General features: G+C 39.0%; 1 protein-coding gene across 10 annotated transcripts in view; it reads left to right on the forward strand.

Annotated features, from left to right (window-relative positions):
* The window catches only part of RALGAPB (Ral GTPase activating protein non-catalytic beta subunit), a 108680-nt gene that overhangs the window by 68083 nt on the left and 21404 nt on the right, over positions 1 to 19193 (forward strand). For all 10 annotated transcript variants that reach the window (XM_009216130.2, XM_009216131.2, XM_031656754.1 and 7 more), the window contains 6 exons: positions 1669 to 1851; positions 2938 to 3089; positions 8499 to 8686; positions 10931 to 11037; positions 12864 to 13016; positions 15657 to 15866. In XM_009216130.2, the coding sequence (XP_009214394.2) occupies positions 1669 to 1851; positions 2938 to 3089; positions 8499 to 8686; positions 10931 to 11037; positions 12864 to 13016; positions 15657 to 15866 (993 nt within the window). The remainder of the gene's footprint in view (positions 1 to 1668; positions 1852 to 2937; positions 3090 to 8498; positions 8687 to 10930; positions 11038 to 12863; positions 13017 to 15656; positions 15867 to 19193) is intronic.

The raw sequence follows: 19193 nt of genomic DNA on the forward strand, positions 1-19193 counted from the left end.
AGTGTGCTATGGTTCATTATGGAGAGTGGGGCAAGGGCTGCGAGTTCATGGTGTCAGGGAAACTCTAAGGACAGAGAACTGAATCCATGAACTTTGTGTGTCATCTGATGATCCATAGCAGGGACCCTGTTAACTGCTACATTGATACCACCATCTACCATGTGCTGATAAGACAGGGTTTGCTGCACGTCAGAGTGAAGCTCATACGTTCTATGCCCAAGTGGTAAGATTGGCCTTAAGAATCCCTGCCTGACCACGTGAGCACTGTGGACCCTAAAAATGAGATACTATTCGCCATGCCCATCTCAGGACAGATTAGGAAGCCATGCTCTACCCAGCCCCAGCTGCGTAATAGGGTCTCCTTGGCAGCTGGATCTGGAGTCTGGATGTTGCCTTGTAAAGACTTTTAATAAAATCTTTTAAGAAGACAAAACACAACAACAAAAGCCCTTAATAATACAACAAACAACCCAATTAAAAATTGGGCAAAAGGTTTGAATAGATGTTTTATCAGAGACGATACACAGATGACAAATAAGCATATGAAAAAATACTCAATATCATTAATTATTAGGGAAATGCAGTTAAAACCATGATGAGATACCACTGCAAATCTCTTAGAATGGCTGAAGTATAAAAGACTGGCCATACCAAATGTTGGTGAGGATGTGGAGGAACTGTTGATGGGAATGTTAAATGGAACCACCATTTTGGAAAACAGCTTGGCTGTTCCTTAAAAAGGTAAGCATACACCTACATATGACCCAATAATTCCACTCCTAGGAGATAAGAGAACATATATCGATACAAATACCTTGTACATGAATGTTTATAGCAGCTGTAATTATAATATCCAGAAGCTGGAAATAACCCAATGTCCGTTCATAGGTAACTAGATAAATTGTGGTATATCCATGTAATGGACTACTATTCAGCAATATAAATGAATGAACAATTGATACACCCAAAAGTGTAGCTAAATCTGAAAATAATTATGCTGAGTGAAAGAAACCAGACCAAAAAAAGGTACATATTGTATGACTTTTAAATGATTTTATTTCTTTAAACTCTAGAAAATGCAAGCTAATCTATAGTGACAGCAGATCAGCAGTTGCTTAGGGAGAGGGGCAAAGAGGAGTAGGAGGAAGGATTACAAAGGTGCATGAAGAGATTTGGAGGTGATAGATATGTCCACTGTCGATTGTGGTGATAGTTCACAGGTGCATACTTATGTCAGAATTGACCAGTTGTATACTTGAAATATTGGGCAATTTACTGTATGACAGTTATGCCTCTGAGCAGCTGCACAGAACTTTCTGCAGAACCTAGAGCATCACTGTGAGGTTGGGTTAGGGGTTTAAAAATGTGCCCATGTTCTTTCAGTCTCTGGCGATGATGGACAGGTGTACCCAATGGGTTTGGGTTTTAGGGCATGAAAAACTATGCTAAAATGAAATACTGTTTCAGCACTTGAAAAATGCCACTATTTTGGGGGGAGTATTACAATACATCTGAAATAATCTGTTCCTATATATACATAATATAAAAAAGCAAGGCTTCCTGTAGTGTATCACATTGTCAAATAGGTCAAACTTCAGTGCAAATGCTTTGAAATTGGTACAGTAATTCCTGGCTGATTGTTTTTGTTCTCCAAATGAATATGCTTAGGTAAAGGTGATGGTTGACTCAGGAGACCGGAAGCGAGCCATCAGTTCTGTGTGCAGCTACATTGTGTATCAGTGTAGTCGGCCAGCTCCTTTTCACTCTAGGGATCTGCACTCCATGATAGTGGCAGCTTTTCAGTGTCTCTGTGTCTGGCTGACAGAGCACCCTGATATGCTTGATGAAAAGGTGAGTTTATTTTATTTTAAACCATTAAGTAAAAACAAAAATGTGTGCTAGCAAAATGCCTTTTGAAAGAGAATATCTAAATTTAAATACAGTATTGTACACTTTATAAACTGAAAATACTTGTTAGATTACAGTGAAACACTTGTCCTTTTGGGTACAACTTGAAAACTGTTCATTTTGCTTACATTTGGTTGCAAATTAAGTCATAGAGAAATTCTTTAGAAAGATGGGACCTTGACTAATTTATCTGAACTATCAAGACTGTTGTTTCTTGAAAGGATGGTAGCCTGGAGATAGCTAGTAGGCACTTCGGTCACCCTTCACCAAACAAAGAAGGGCAGATGATTGCCAGGCTGCAAACCTAGAGCACAGCTTGTCCTAAAGGTTGCTTCTATGGAAATATGTTACTCCATACTCATTTCTTCACTCTCAAGTGGACGCAGATAACTAGTCCACGTTCCCTACCATTGTTCCACGTAATGTCTTCCTTATAGGGAAGCAGGTGTTATAAGGAATTTACAGTGCAAATAAAAGGAGAGATCATTCGATATTTATGGAGACCTTTATGTAGTTTAAGGAATAATATTGTTGATTAAATCTTAGTCATTTTCATTATGGCTTCTGAAGTTATAATACCAGAAATTACCTAAAAATGTCAATGACAAGATTTCCTTTGGATATTAATAATATGTCTTAAACCATCTCCCTCACTTTGATAGCTAAGTCCAGAGATGCTGTCTGTCTCTCTGTGGTTACACTATCCCAGGCTTAACTGAATTATTATTTAATCTCTTTGGTTTGTGCTTTTGTGATTTACAGTCTTTGGTAATTTAACAAGAAAGTTGAATTGAATTTATTTATCTAACACTCTAAACACCAAAATTTAGTTCTTTAAAGAGAAATTGGGGGGTGGGGGTGTAAAGTTTATTGTATTACTATGAAGTTAATATATACTCATTAAAGAAATTAGCAAGAATCTGGAGCCCTTCCACCAAAACACAACCACTGCTAGCATGTGGATGGATTTCCTTGTCTTCTCATGAGAAAGATGTGTTACAAAAATTGATCTGCCTTTCCTGCTTTTAGGACTGCCTTAAGGAAGTACTGGAGATTGTGGAACTGGGTATCTCAGGAAGTAAGTCCAGGAACAGCGAGCAAGAGGTCAAGTACAAAGGAGATAAGGAGCCAAACCCTGCATCTATGAGGGTAAAGGATGCTGCTGAAGCCACCCTGACATGGTATGGAAGTGACCGCACAGGGATTGTGCCTAGGAACTAGATGGGGTTAGCCGTGATCCATGTTGTTTCCTTTCCTTCCCGATTGTTCAGCATTGCGTTATGCAGCCCCTTTAGGATACTTTTTCTCCAGAAACAAAATGGAAAGAAAATCTGTATATATTTTTTTACCTGTTTTTTAGACCAAAAGAAACTAGGAACTTGGGATTGAGAGTTTGAGTTCTTCTTTTTCTATACCATTTGATGTTAATTCAAGTCATACCGTGTTAGAGCTAGACTTACTGTACCCCCTCACTTTGATGCTAAGTCCAGAGATGATGTCTGTCTCTCTGTGGTTACACTATTAGATCTGCTTTACAGCTCAGTGGTCTGTATTCTCTGCTATACCATTTATATTATATAGTATAGGTTCATTCAACCAAGATTTATGAACTCTCCTAAGAACTGAGAATAGGATCATAAAGATAAATCTGATTTAGTCACCATTATGTCTACCATCTTGTCTGGTAGGGAAGATAAAATAGGAACACAAATAGCTATAATATTAGGTGGAAAATAAGTGCTCCAAGAGAAGAGGTATAAATAAAATGCTAGGGAGTTGGAAGGAAGAAATGAATACTTCCAGATAAGGGGAAGTCAGAGTAACATTCTTAGGGAAAATGACATTGGACCTGACTCTGAGAGGATGGGTCAAGTTTGAGCCACAAGCCAGAGTACAGGGTGGGTAAGAAGGCACCAAGACTGCTGTTTTGAGCATTTTGGTGTAGTAAAGGAGTAAAAACAGGGAGTTTGGTATCTTGAAAAAGAGTAGCGGAGAAGGTTGAGAGAGTTTATGTTTGGCTTGTAAGTGAGCATAGTGGAAAGAGGGAAGGAAGGCAGCTTAGCCACATTTGTGGACTGAATGAAACAGTTAGTGAAGATTAGGTGGAACCATAGTACACATGGAAAGATGAGGCTAATGAAAGGACATGTGCAGATGAAGGCTCAGAAAATGTAAAAGCAGAAAGGAGGAGTGGCAAGTCAGTCTGGGCTGGGGCATCTTGGTCTTAGTAAAGCAGGCAAAACCGCTTGAAAATGTGTGTGTAAGTCAGCCCTTACCAAGATCCCAGCATCTTCTACGAGTTTAGTGGCCTGTTGCTTACTTGGGACATGCACAATGAAGTTGGATTTGTTTCTGTTCCTGTGGGCTTAAGTCATTCAGTGAAGTTTTAGAAGAGTGCTTCCTGTCATTTAGTCCTGCTCACTATGCAAATACTGGACTTTCGGTGACTTTATGGAGGTTTGGCAAATAGCTAGAAAATAATATTTAAAAAAATGTGAGTACAGCTACTGAAACATGCGCTTATGCTGATGATGAATACTAGAAGTAATACAAGTTCAGAAAGAAGACCTTATGTGGGCCAGGGGAGCCTTAAAAGTGCCATAGGCCCGGGCACAGTGGCTCATGCCTGTAATCCCTGCACTTCGGGAGGCCGAGGAGGGCGGATCACAAGGTCAAGAGATTGAGACCATCCTGGCCAACATGGTGAAACCCCGCCTCTACTAAAAATACAAAAATTAGCTGGGCGTGGTAGTAGTCCCAGCTATTCAGGAGGCTGAGGCAAGAGAATCGCTTGAACCCAGGACACGGAGGTTGCAGTGAGCCAAGATCACACCGCTGTACTTCATCCTGATGACAGAGTGAGCTTCCATCTCAGAAAAAAAAAAAAAAAAAAAAAAAGGTGTCATGGAACTAAAACTTGATGTATGTCTTGAAGAGTAAGAAGGATATGGAGAGAAAGGAGGGGACATTTCTCATTATGCAAAAATAAGCTTGCTCCATCCTAGCCTGGACGGGGTGTTCTATGAGTGCATGACTGGCAGTGAGGATTGCATATGTGCTCAGGGTGAGTAGAGTCTTGGGATGCTTCTTCTCAACCTCACCAGTAAGCTAGATGGCTTATCTGTTTCTCTTCAGCTGTCTTGTCTCTGCTAGCAACTCGACAAATGGTATCTCCAGTTTTCAGTCTTAACTGTCATCATGAAACGTGTCCCTAACCAGATTTCTGTGTTCTCTCACAATTGCTTTGTGTTGGTATCATTGCTGTTTGCCAGTTATGCAAACACAGAACTTTGGCTGTTTGTCTGATTTGTCTTTCTGTCATTCCCCATGTAAAGCCAGTGACTGAGTTAAACAGGTTTTATTTTTGTAAAGTATTTCCTCCATTCTCTCCAACCTGGATAGCATCCTAGTCCAGGCCCTCCTCACTTCTTGCCCAGTTGCCCTATTTTTGATCTCTTAGCCCTTCTTGTTCATCTTTTATTCTATTGCAAAACTCATCGTCCTTAAGCACAATTTTGATTCTACTGCTTGAATGATTGAAAACCTTGAGTAGATCTGTTTCCTTCTTTGTCTAAACTCCTCGATTTGGTTTTCAAGGGCACCATCTGATCTTTTCCACCACTGCTTTGCAGCTTATCTCTTCTGCCATTGTCAGGCCTGACAGAGCACTGTGGCTATGAACTGGCTGTGCTTACACCTGTTTATGCTCTTCCCCTGGGTTTCAGGACCTCTTTTTTCTTCCTTTGGCTACATCTTCCACTGTTCAGTGCTTATAGCAAATCAGGCTACCTCCATGGGGCCTTTGGTTATTCCGCTTCTAAAGATGACTCTTTTCTGCACTTCTGTGCTCATTCTCTCTGACCCTAATGCACAGCGTGGAATTTTATACTGTCATGATTATACCTGGTTATGTGTGATGCGTGCTAGTGTTGTCTCCCCAGTCTTGGTAGAGAGCACGTTGGCCTCTTTGCCAACACAATGCTGAACACATAGTAGAAAATTATGGAGTACAGATTAGCTGGTTAGGTTTTTTTCCCCCTCTGTGTACACTAATACAAATTCAGGATTAGGGCTCTTGGAAGTCATTTCAACAGTCCCTTTTCCTGTCACCTTTAAGACATGTGTACCAAGTTATTTAGCCTCTAATTTGGAGATTTTCTAACCCCCAAGCTTGCCTATTTCATTTTGTTAAAGACTTGGTACTTTACATCGAGCTAAAATCTCTCCCACTTCTATGCATTGGTTCTGATTCATACTTTTGATCATTAAATCCTTTTTGTCCAGGCAGTAGCAGTATCCAAAAGCAGTCCTCATGTTCTCTCTGGTTCACTTCCGCCATTACCTTCAGTTTTTTTTTTGTTTGTTTGTTTGTTTGTTTGTTTTAAATATTACAAAGATTCAAGTACCTTTATCATCCTGGTTATTCTTAACTGGCATAGGTTTGACTATGCGCCTCTTACAGGTGGTTTACAGAGTATAATACTCTATTATTATTTTTTTTTTTCTTGAGACAGAGTCTCACCCTGTCATGCAGGCTGGAGTGCAATGTCATGATGTTGGCTCACTGCAACTGCTGCCTCCCAGAGTCAAGCAATTCTCCTGCCTCAGCTTCCCGAGTACCTGGGACTACAGGGGCGTGCCACCACACCCTGGTGATTTTTGTATTTTTAGTGGAGACGGGATTTCACCATGTTGGCTAAGCTGGTCTGGAACTTCTGACCTCAGGTGATCCACCCGCCTCGGCGTCCCAAAGTGCTGGGATTATAGGTGTGAGCCACTTGCACCCAGCAGAGTACAATATTCTAGATATGTTTTAATGATCTTTAAACTCTGTATAATATTACGTTTTCATTAAAATGTACTCAGACTGCATTGCATTTTTGAGAACTTGGTGATTTGCATTAAGTCAACTAAAATCCTTGAGTTTTTTTTCACATGTTTACCTTTCATCTGTTTTTCTCATCCTGTACTTGTTTGGGAGTGTTTGAAAGTAATGCACAGAACTTTACATTTAAACCTGAAATTTCTTCATCTAAGATTTACCTCATTATTTTTAGTCTTTAAGATTCTTTTGGATCTCAACTGTTTCTATGGTATATTATCTCTGCAGCTCAGCTTTTGGTCAACTGCACATTTAATGAGCATACCCTGTGTGTTCTAAATACATTGATAAAAATATTGAACAGATGGACTCCCAAAGCACATTGTCAGAACATTTCCTTCAAGTCCACAGGGATTTTTAAATCTATCTACAAGTTCATGATATTATATGAAACAGCATTTCATATAATATGAAATGGGAGTAATAATGGTATATGGGAATAATAGTGGTACCTATGAGAATAGGATTGTTAGGATATTATGTGAATTGTTGTGATATGATATTATATCACATAATATTATAACAATTCCATCAGATAGGTACCATTATTATTCCCATTTTGTAATGAAGGAACTGTAGCACAGAAAGAAAGTATCTTGAAACAAAGATTTTATCTTGTGATTCTAATATCATCCACCCCTTCATATGCATCTCATTTGGAAAACCAGTATTCCACAACACATTTGTCATCTCAAATCTCAACTTGAATGGCCTCTCCTCTTTCACTCTAAGGTGTGAACCCAAAGATCTCTAACAATGGAAAGGAACATTGCTCAACAGATTATTTTTCTTCCATTTCCTCTCCTCCTAAAAGGAAGACTGCCTCAGAACTTCAGGGACCAGGAGAACTTGGCATTAGTTCAGGCCTCTAATGGTTTGCAGAAAATAGGAGAAACACCAGGAGATCAATAATGAGAAAATATGGCTTTTAAACACCAGGAGATCAATAATGAGAAAATATGGCTTTGGTTTTCTAAAATGGGATAGAGATGGTTGTCACAAAACATATGGAGCCAGGCGCGGTAGCTCACGCCTGTAATCCCTGCACTTTGGGAGAGTGAGGCGGACGGATCATGAGGTCAGGAGATCGAGACCATCTTAGCTAACACGGTGAAACCCCGCCTCTACTCCGCCTCTACTAAAAATACAAAAAACTAGCCGGGCGTGGTGGCGGGCGCCTGTAGTCCCAGCTACTCGGGAGGCTGAGGCAGGAGAATAGCATGAACCCAGGGCGGAGCTTGCAGTGAGCCAAGATCGCACCACTGCACTCCAGCCTGGCTGACAGAGCGAGACTGCCTCAAAAAAAAAAAAAAAAAAGAGCATGTGGAATATGAGCTTGCTGTATTCCATGCAAGATTCTAAGATGTCAAATCAAATAGGTTGCCTGTAAGGGAGTAGGTCACTGAGATCAAATTATACCAGCTTAACCGTATTTTCTCTTCTGGATATGGACCAGACTGGAAAGGCAGATTAAATGTCTCTGAAATAGACATACAAATATGCATCTGGGGTAAAGGGCTTTTTAATCTTGGAGGGGAGAGTCTGGACAGTATGCCATGGCATTCACTACAAGGAGTAAATCTGACCTGTCGAGAAGCATGGCTGTGGTCCATTAAAATTCAGAAGAGTGAAAGGGGACACATTGATGCACAGGTAAACTGAAGATTTTGCTTTGGGAATTAACTGTTATCTTTTCCATTCTCCGTAGCATTATGCAGTTGCTCGGCGCATTTCCTTCACCTAGTGGTCCTGCCTCTCCTTGTAGTCTTGTGAATGAGACCACTTTGATTAAATACTCCAGGCTGCCAACCATAAACAAGCATAGTTTCCGGTACTTTGTCTTGGATAACAGTGTCATCCTGGCAATGCTGGAACAACCTCTTGGAAATGAGCAGAGTAAGTTTTAGTACTTTGAGCCTTCTCTACTGCTTAATCAGTGTTACCAGTACCATGAAGCTGTTTCCAGGATCTGGGAAGGACAGCCTACAGATTCAAAGTAGGTCAGAAAGACTTCTAGCTGTGGGACGATAGCACCTGAAAAATAGGAGGCCAAAAAATAGAATATACATATTAGATAGAGTCTTTTAAAGGCTCTTGATGTGCATCTGAACTAGCTCTGTAGTTTTATAGAAGGTGATGTTTTAGTGGGATCGATTGTGTTGTTTATCTTTGTCACTTTTTCTTCCCCTTTAAACTTTGGATCCTGCCCCTCTGCTCCCCTCCCTCTCACTCCTCATGTTCTATATCAATTGTTGGTGCCACCTACATAGGCTAAAAATTTGAGGAGTTATCTTTACCTGCTCCTTCCTGTTACTCACTTATGTAATTAGTTTCTAAGTTTCCATCTTCCCAGGGACCCTTGGATCTTTCCTTTCCTCTGTATTTTCCCGATACATCCAAGTGCAGGTCCTTAATATTTCTCACCTAGATTATTACAGTTGTTTCCTACCTACTGTGATTCCTCCAACCCCCAAACCCCTTGCCAGTTCTAACATGTGTTTTCCCTACTTCCATCCTACTTGCTGCCACCATGGTATTCATCCTCAACTACAAATGACCATGCAGTGCCCTACTGAAAACCCTGCAGTGATTTTCCATCAACACAACATGCACTGTTTTCCTCCTTTCCCTCCCCCTCAGTTATAAGCCATCTCACAATATGTGATAAAAACTGCAACCCAAACTATCCACAAGTACATTTTTTTTTTTCTGATGATAATTGGCATCAGCCAGTATGTAAAAGAAGCATGTTCTCAGACCCTTGTTGCTGGGAAGGGGAAGGAGAGTGAAGGTTACAGAATATGTGGGTATAACGTGACCCATGGAATCACTTGGTACACAATTCCCTTAGTTATGAGTGAAAAACTCAGGCTCACAGAGGGTGTATGACTTGCCCAGGGTTACTTGGGACTAGAGCCCAGATTTTCTAAACCCTGTATTGTCCCTTTCTGTTATTGTTGTTGTGCAGTGATAGGACTTGCTCAGTGATTAAAGATTTGCCTTCTTGCCTTTGTAAAGGTGAAGAGTCCTGTGCTAATTTTGTTGATTATATGAGTAGGAGCTCATAAATCCATAAAGTGAAAGTGAGACATTTCCCTGTAGTTTGAGATGAAAAGAATACCATCATAACCTTCTGTTGTGTTGTGGTGAGATGCCGTGACATTAATATCAAATAGAATGGTGCGTTTTATTACTGCCTAACTTCAGAAGTGCTACTCCCAAGTCTTTTCTACAGGCATTTCATCCTTTTCTACCCTAGACCTGGAGCTTGCTTGAGTTTCTTTCCTAGCCTGTGCCTATTCATGATTCCTCCAGCCTCCTACTCCCAAGCCATCTGCTGAGGAGTCTGCAAAATCCCAGTGTCCCCTTCAGGCTTCCTGGCCTTTTTCCAGCTTTTTAAAGACTCTCCTACTTTCATTCCAAATAATTTCATTGCATAGGAAGTTTACCAAAAATATAAGCAGTTGGAATTGTATAGATTTACAAGGACATTTTAGTAGTTTATTGTAATAATAAGAAATTATAGAGAAATTTGAAGACGTTTGACTCCCACACCTGAGACGGAAGAATAAAAAGAAGGATCTGGGTCACTCAGGAAGTCCATTCTGAGTGTTTTTTAACCCCCACCATGCCCCTGAACTACTGCTGAGATGGAACAGTGTCTGCCTATGGTGGGCAGTGGTACACAAAGGCATGGGCAAATATAACACTAACACTGCAAACATCCAGTCTATCTTTCTGCACTTAAAGTGTTCCCAACATTGGGAGGTTAAGAGTATTTACTGGGACAGTGTTTCCCACAAATGTGTACATGTATCACTGGAGGTATGTGAGATGATCTTAGTTGATATATTAGTGAACATAATTTTATGTTTTTTTAAGCATATGCTTTAAAATTATATAATTAGCATGCCAAAATTCATGATTTTCCATTTAGAGATGCACAGTAGTGGTTGATGTAAAGTAATAGTACTTAGAGTACATGGGTATGGCAGAAACCACAGAGGTGGTACACAAAAGATCAAAGCTTAGGAAACACTGTTGGGCCTTTGATTGTGAGAAGCTCTGCAGTTGATAACAAGTTTATTTTAAATGGTTGTTGTCTGAAATTAAAACTTTTATATACATATTTTATTCTAGATGATTTTTTCCCCTCTGTCACTGTGCTGGTCCGGGGGATGTCTGGAAGACTTGCTTGGGCACAACAGCTTTGTCTTTTACCCAGAGGAGCAAAAGCAAATCAGAAGGTATTCATCAGAAGTTACAGGGAAGTGTGTGTGTTTTGTAATTTAAAGGTTAGATAACATTCCAACAGAAAACACAGATCAAATAAATATTTTTGATCCCTAGCCAGATTCTCAGTCAGTGGGTTCATATCAGAATCATCTAGGAACCTAGAATTCCAGATCTACTCAATTACTCTTTAAAGACATCTTCAAGGCAGGTGTCTTTTCAAAAAGCTTTGCAGGTCATTCTGGCATCTACTTAGGAGTAATTACTGTTCTGGACAATGGCCCCAGTTTTTTTCCATGTAATTTTACATATAATAAAAGTCAGGTATATACCATATGTGAAAAAAATTTGGCAGGACTTCTGATGTGTCCAGCAACAGGACTTAGTTTCACATTGTTTTATATGATTTGTTCTTATATAGTAATTGGTAATATAGTGTATACTTTTTTTTTTTTAAAAAAGAGTCAGCGTCTTGTTTGTTGCCCAGGCTGGAGTGCAGTGGTGTAATCATGGCTCACTGCAGCCTAAACTCCTGGGCTCCAGTGATCCTCTTGCCTCAACCTCCTGAGTAGCTGAGACTATAGGCACGTGCCATTGCACCCAGCGCATTTTTAAAATTTTTTGTAGAGACAAGGTCTTGCTTTGTTGCCCAGGCTGATCCCAAACTCCTGTCTTCAAGTGATCTTTCCACCTCAGCTTCCCAAAGTGTTAGGATTACAGATGTGAGCTGTCACACCCAGCCTAACTAAAAAAAAAATATATATATATATATACACACACACACACACACACACACACAGACACACACATATATGCTGTGTATAATTTAATGAAATCTTTTGGGGTGCAGTTTATTTTATTACATTTGTAATTATGTGAATAATACTTGAAAAGTTGGAAAATTCAGATAACGAAGAAATTTTAAATCACCTTTACTCACTACCCAGAGGAATATAACCACTGCTAATATTTTACTGGATTTCCTTCCCATTTTTTTCTTTTCATAAACAATAACACTTGAATAGAATTTGAGTAATTTTGTGTACTGCTCTTTTCACTTATAACATTGTAAGCTTTTACTTCTGCTACTAAAAATTTTAAATATGACTTAATATTTCACCAGCATTTAAGAGACACCACAAAATTGGAGCATGTGCCTAAAATCATTTAATATCTTAGATGTCTCTGTTAGATGAGATGTTTTTTTCACCCAGTAAGGAACACTTGTCTATTTTTTCTTGGGGGTACAGATCACATTCTGTCAACAACTCTGTAATTTAATAAGTTAGCATTGAAGACTGAAGAGGAAGGGGACCAGGAAAGGAGCTAAAATTTGTTTAGGGTTCACCATGTATATATTAAAGCATGGATTTGGAGCTATGAAGACCTAGATTTGGTACCCATACTCTCAAGCCATATTAAGGTTCTTGTTAAAATCACTTTCTAGAGATGCCCAGTGAAGCCAAACTTGTCTTTAATTATATGGAATGATGTGAGAGCCCCTGGGGAAGAAAGTTTGAGTCTTAAAGCTCCAAAATGCTTTACCCACTGGATTACCGCTGAATGTGGGAGATTCGGGCCTGCAGCAGTAGAGGTCCACAGCCCATTTGTCAGTCATGAGATCTATAAGAAGTCGGTGAATATTTTTAGAAAAATAGAGTACATAGGGGCACAGCCTACTTCCCTTTACTGTTATCTGTAGCGTTTGCAGGTTCTGGGTGAGTTTTTGTGACATGTAATCCTAGGGAAACACAGCCATCTAAGAGACCAGGGAAATCCATGTCATTACAGATGGGTGTTGGACCCTATATAATAAACAAAATGTTACTTGTTTTAACAGCTTTTTGTGCCTGAACCTCGCCCAGTTCCTAAAAATGATGTTGGATTTAAATATTCTGTGAAACATCGGCCATTTCCTGAAGAGGTGGATAAGATTCCTTTTGTGAAAGCAGATCTCAGCATTCCAGATTTGCATGAAATAGTCACTGAAGAAGTAAGTACATTATTTTTAGCTGTCGTCAAGGGGACGAATAGAAACATTCTTACAACTTCCATGGTCAAGCCGATGCTTTTAGTGTTGTTGGAGATGATTTATAAGATGACATGGGTCTCCATCATCCAGGAGGTTGCCATGTTTAAGACGAATATAGATTGTGGCTGATCGAAAGGAACTGCACATCTCTTAGAGCTGTCACTGGGCTGCCTGGCTGTTCATGGTAGGTTTCAGTAGTGTAGTGACATGATCAGACTCTGTTAGTAGAGTTATTTGGAGAAGGAAGACCAGTTCAGAGACTATTATGACAATCCAAGTCCTTATAAGAAAGGAAGGACTATTTCACTGATATGGAAGTTTAATATATAAAATGTATTGTGGAGGCAGATCCAAGCAGTCTTGAATTGATGAGGGAAGGAAAAGAACCAAAGAATTTTAGATTTTGAGCTTGAGTGACAAATATCAGTGCCATTTACAGAAATAGAGACATTAGGAAGAGGATAGGTTTGAGAAGATGGGGAAAATGTATTTGGCTTTAGATTAATTTAGAGAGTTAATTAAGATAACTGGCTCCTAGGTCAAGGGAGAAGAATTTTAAGAAGTCGGGGACAGAAGTATATCAGGACATGAGAGAACAGAAGAGCAGGAATGGAGGAAGAGCTACACTAGCCAGTGCTGGAGAGACCAGGGAGAAGAAAGAATAGAAAAAGTTCCCTGGATTTTGGCATGAAATTTAGGTGACCTTTGAGAACAGGTGTGTACAGTAGGAGGGAGAGTTCAAAGGGCTGGGGAGTGAATGTATTGAGGAAGAGGCAGTGAATAGAAACCACACTGTTAACAGTAAAGGGAAGGGTACAGAATGGGTAATATTATATAAGGAAATGGCCTCATTAAGGAAAGAAAAGACTAGTTTTTTTTGTTGTTTTTTGTTTTTTTTTTTGAGATGGAGTTTTGCTCTTGTTGCCCAGACTGGAGTGCAGTTGTGCATTCTCAGCTCACTGCAATCTCTGCCTCCCGGGTTCAAGTGATTGTCTTGCCTCAGCCTCCTGAGTAGCTGTGATTACAGGTGCACGCCACCACATCCAGCCAATTTTTGTATTTTTAGTAGAGACGGGGTTTCACCATTTGGCCAAGCCGGTCTCGAGCTCCTGACCTCAGGTGATCCACCTGCCTTTGCCTCCCAAAATGCTGGGAATTACAGGCGTGAGCCATCGCACCCAGCCAGAAAAGGCTAATTTTTAAGTATTTTTTTACATTCAAGGATGTGAGGATTATGAACATGCTTATAGATTGAAGGAAGAAACCAGGAGAGAGGGGTCTGGCTAACATTGTAAGATGGGCATTGGGACTTACAAGTAATAGATGCAGTAGAGTCAAGAGTGTAGTATAGAAAAGAGATACTTCTAAGACAGAAGGAGAGAGTAGGTGAAGGTTCAGAGACATTTAGAGAGGAAAGGAGGGAAATTGAAGAAGTTTGTGAAAATTTTAATCCTGGTTCTTGGCAATGTAATAGGGGATCCAAGACAGTTCTTAAAAATTGCCAGGCAGTCCAGCTGAGGTTAAGTAGCATTATCTACAGTGAAGTTATTTAACTCACTCTGCTGACTTTCTTCAAAAGTCCTTAGGATCTGGAAGCATAAGAATTTGACTGGTGTGGAGATTGACAGGTGTGGAAATTTGGAAGGAGAAGGTTCAACACAGCCGTTTAATGTGCTTAAGGAGAAGGTATTTAGCTGTTAGATGTGGGGGCTTCAGCTTAGTTGGGAAGCAGATAAAGCCAGAAGGATGCTAATGGAGTGGGAAAGCAGGGGGAGGGGTTGAGTGCCCCACAGCAAAAGTAGAGCACGAGCTCAGGGAAGTGAAGGGATAGGAGCTGCACAAGGGGCTTATGATTGGAGAGGGAATTTCAGACTTACAGCCCTGGAAAGCAGGGCACATCTCAGGTTCAAGTTTGTTTTCATGGATGGCCAAAGTTGTGAAGGTTGAGGAGCTTGTAGAATCCTGAGCCAGGTTGTTAGAAGGATTGTCGCTCACCAGGGGATGGAATTTTAAACAAGGATTGATCAGAAGAAAAGGTAGGAGGAGTTTCTAAGAGTACAGTCATGTCATCCATATGGATGAGGAATTCCAAACACAGGGAGCACGTCAGGGTAAAGATGGACAGTGATCTGGAAGCAAGGGGTGAGAGTGACAACTCTATCCCCTTTCTTGCCTATTTGAAGGGAACCAGAGACTGAATGTTTTCATTTACAGTGAGAACATGAAGAAGCAATTGTTGAAGGTATAGGGAAGTTTTTTTGGTGTTTGTTTTAACCTTGAACCATGTTTGTTTAATGGCATACTCTGTATTGAACTGAATCAGTGTTGATCGTTGAAAAGTATCTTCATTTTCTTTGTTGCTTGTAGCTTTATTTTCATTTTAAAATTAAGATTGACTTAGCCAGGTATAGTGGGACTCATGCCTGTAATCCCAGCACTTTGGGAACCTAAGGCAGGAGGATCACTTGAGCCCAGGAGTTCAAGACCAGCTTGGTCAACATAGAGAGACCTCAGTCTCAAAAAAAAAAAAAAAAAAAAATTAAGATTGGCCTTATTGGTTTCAAAACATTTTCAAAAAATGAAATATTTGGTTTATTTCAGTTAGAAGAGAGACATGAAAAATTAAGGAGTGGCATGGCCCAGCAGATTGCTTATGAAATACACCTTGAGCAACAGAGTGAGGAGGAATTGCAGAAGAGAAGCTTTCCTGACCCAGTTACGGATTGCAAGCCCCCGCCTCCTGCCCAGGAATTCCAAACAGCCCGCCTTTTCCTCTCACACTTTGGATTTTTGTCCTTAGAAGCATTGAAGGTAATTTTCTTGAACTTTTATGAATAAATATATTCACAAGTTAACAATCAGCTGACAATAGCTAAAATATTTTTATGAGGATATAAGCAAATTAAAAAAAAAAAACCCAGGTTAAAATTTTACCTTGCATACAAATAAATGAAATTCTGTGCTGCTGTAGGTTATAGTTTGTGCTCCAGGACAGGTCACCCCATGAATGCATTCAGAGTTCTGAGTCTGAGGGGACTGGTTTGATAATACACCTAACTCTGAATTTTCCTAGATAACGCAGTACCCATGTTAATGAAATCTATAGATAATTAGAAAAAGAATGTTAAAAATCTTCCCCTACTAAGCATTATTACTAAAAATATAAGCTACAATTAGCTTTGCTCTTTCATGCCACTTTTAGAAAAGAATGAAGTTAATACTGTAGTATTTGTAAGTCAAGCACTTCTTATATTGTCCAGTTTATAAGATCAAACTGTCTGGCTTTATATCCTGGAATCACTGCTTGCCAGCTATGTGGTCTTTGGTGAGTTTCTTATCTTGTCTTAGTTCCTCATCATCTATAAAGTGAGGGTGATAAAAGTATCCATCTCATTGATCATGTGAAGATTAAATGTGTTCACTCGTGGAAGATACTTGGTATAGTACTTAGCACAAAGTAAGCCAGCCTATAAGGTAAATATTGCCATTCTTCTTAATTCCATTAGCCTTAAAACAATTTTACAGCCAGGTGCGGTGGCTCATGCCTATAGTCCCAGCACTTTGGGAGCCCAAGGCAGGAGGATCATATGAGGCCAGGAGTTCGAGACCAGCCTGGACAACATAGTGAGACCCCCATCTCTCCAAAAAATTGTTTTTAAAGATTAGCTGGATGTGATGGCACGCCTATAAAACTAGCTTCTCAGGAGTCTGAGGCAAGAGGATTGCTTGAGCCTGAGAGTTCAAGGTTACAGTGAATTATGGTCACTCCACTATACTCCAACCTCGTTGATAGAGTGAGACCCTGTCTCTTGGAAAAAAAAAAAAAATTTACAAGACAAGTGATGCTATTCCTGTTTTATAGATGTGGACATAGAGGCTCAAAAATGTGAAATAACTTGTCTGGAGGTAGACTTGGAATTTATTCTAAGTCCTGTTTGTTTTGAAAAGTACAACTGAAGATTGCCAAGGAAGAAGTTGCTTATTGCATAAGTTGTCCCCTGCCCTTACTCCCTAGGAACTACCTGGTTATAGGCCATTTAGCTTTGTAGGAAAGTAATAGGGACATTGCTATTTGATTTTGTATTTCAGCATATAGAGGGAAAATGTTTTTTGCTTTTTTTTTTTTTTGTAGAAAATTGAGTTTGATGCAGCAATATGAACATAAAAACTTAAAATGCAGAATAGAAGAGCAGAGAGAGGAAAATTCTAAGAAATATAGTGGTAAATATGGAAGGGAAGGAAAAAAGATGCAACTTACAAATCATTAGTGATATTCCTAGTGGAGAAAATTGAACAGAGTAGAAGCAGTAAATAAAAATATACTAGAAGAAAATTAATGCTTCCTATGGACTTCAGGGACACAAGAAAGGCCATAATAGCCTTGTCTCTGAGATTATAGTTTTCCACTTCTGTTATCTATTCTAGCTGAAACTTTTAAGCTTTTAAGAAAATAATTCTCATGCTTTCTCATCTGTATGAGAACATAGGAAAAATAAAGTTACCTGGTTTATTTTATGAACCTTAGAATATTTCTAATAACTAAAACTTGACAACTCATACATACAAAACTACAAACCAGTTTTACTTATGAATATATTTACAAAAGTATTAAAGGGAATGCTAAGCAGACTTAGTTCTGAATTAATAGCATGTTAAGTAAATGGTCCTCCATGATCAAGTAAGGTTTATCCCGGGAACTTAGCAATTAATTATCAGGAAATATTAATAAAGCTATTAAGAAAATAATTTGGTCCCATTAGCAGTTCAGTCAGTGAAACAGTAAGTCAGTATTTACTAGAATCATATTCTGATTTTTTAAAAAATAACAAACTAAGCCAGCACTACTAGTGTAGGTTCTTATTTTAAAAGATTTATCTAAATGACAACCCAGGAGCAAACTAGAGGAATCTTTTGTTAAAATCAGAGGTAAAAATTATCTACCTTGACTACTATTTAACAACGAGAATTTTTTAGTCAATGACGTTTTTTAAACTTTCTAGTTTTAAATAATTATAGATTAGCAGGAAATTGCAAAATAAAGATATGAGAACCTTCCTGCGATGATAAATTCTTATGTAACTACAGTACAGTATAAAAATGAGGAAAGTCAATGAAATGTTAAACTAAGAGGTAAAAATCATTGGAAATGAGAAGACAGTTTGTAGGTAATATGACTTCTAGTTTGACAACCATAAGAAAATCAATGAAATGTTTAAAATAAATGAGAATTAAGATTGCCGTACACAAAAGTACAAAAATTAGTAATTATGCCTGTGATATTCAGTTAAAAATACAATGCAAAAATGCCCCATTTACAGCCGTGATATTGACAAAAGTTACCCTAACAAAGTATGTGCAAGACCTAGAGGAAGAAACTTTTAAAAATTATTAAGAGATATAAAATATGTAAATGTTATGTTCCTAGATTAGAAGATCATACAGAAGAACAAGCTGAGGAAATACCTTACTTTTAAAAAAAAAAAGAAGAATGAGGACATTCTGGTCTACAAGGTGTATTACAACATGCTTCAGGTCCACAATTCCTTATCCATGATTTCAAAGTAAAAACTGAAAACTGGAAAATTTTTTATATATTTGTAGTAAATTCATTTAGTGACAAAATTGGACCTGAATTGACATGAGGCTGTTTGTAGTTTTATGTCACTTAGTGTGAATACACTTCTGTTTGACTACAGAAAGATTAATGTCTTTGATCATAGAATATTGCCCTAGAGCTTGCTAGGAATGGTATATAATTGACTAGAAGGCTAGACTCAATCCTTGCCAGTGTGAAAGACAGTCATTCTTGCTTTCTCTGGAGGATGCTTTCCTGAAAGATATGCTGTGGTTAGCAGAACCTTGTTTGGCAAGATCAAAATCTCAAAGAAGATAGGGGATTAAGAGGAAAACAAAACAAACATGCATTTCTGAAAAATTTGTAGACTTAATTTTTTTAGAGAAGATTTAGGTTTTCAGAACAATTGAGCAGAAAGGGTAGAGAGCTGTCATATACCTTCCCCACAGCCCAGTTTCCCCTGTTATCAACATCTTGCATTCATGTGGTGCATTTGTTATGATTGATGAACTTATATTGGTGCATTACTAACCGAAGCTGGTGATTTACAATAGAGTTCACTT

This window comes from Papio anubis, chromosome 16 (assembly GCF_008728515.1).
Source record: "Papio anubis isolate 15944 chromosome 16, Panubis1.0, whole genome shotgun sequence".
Classification (NCBI taxonomy): Eukaryota; Metazoa; Chordata; class Mammalia; order Primates; family Cercopithecidae; genus Papio; species Papio anubis.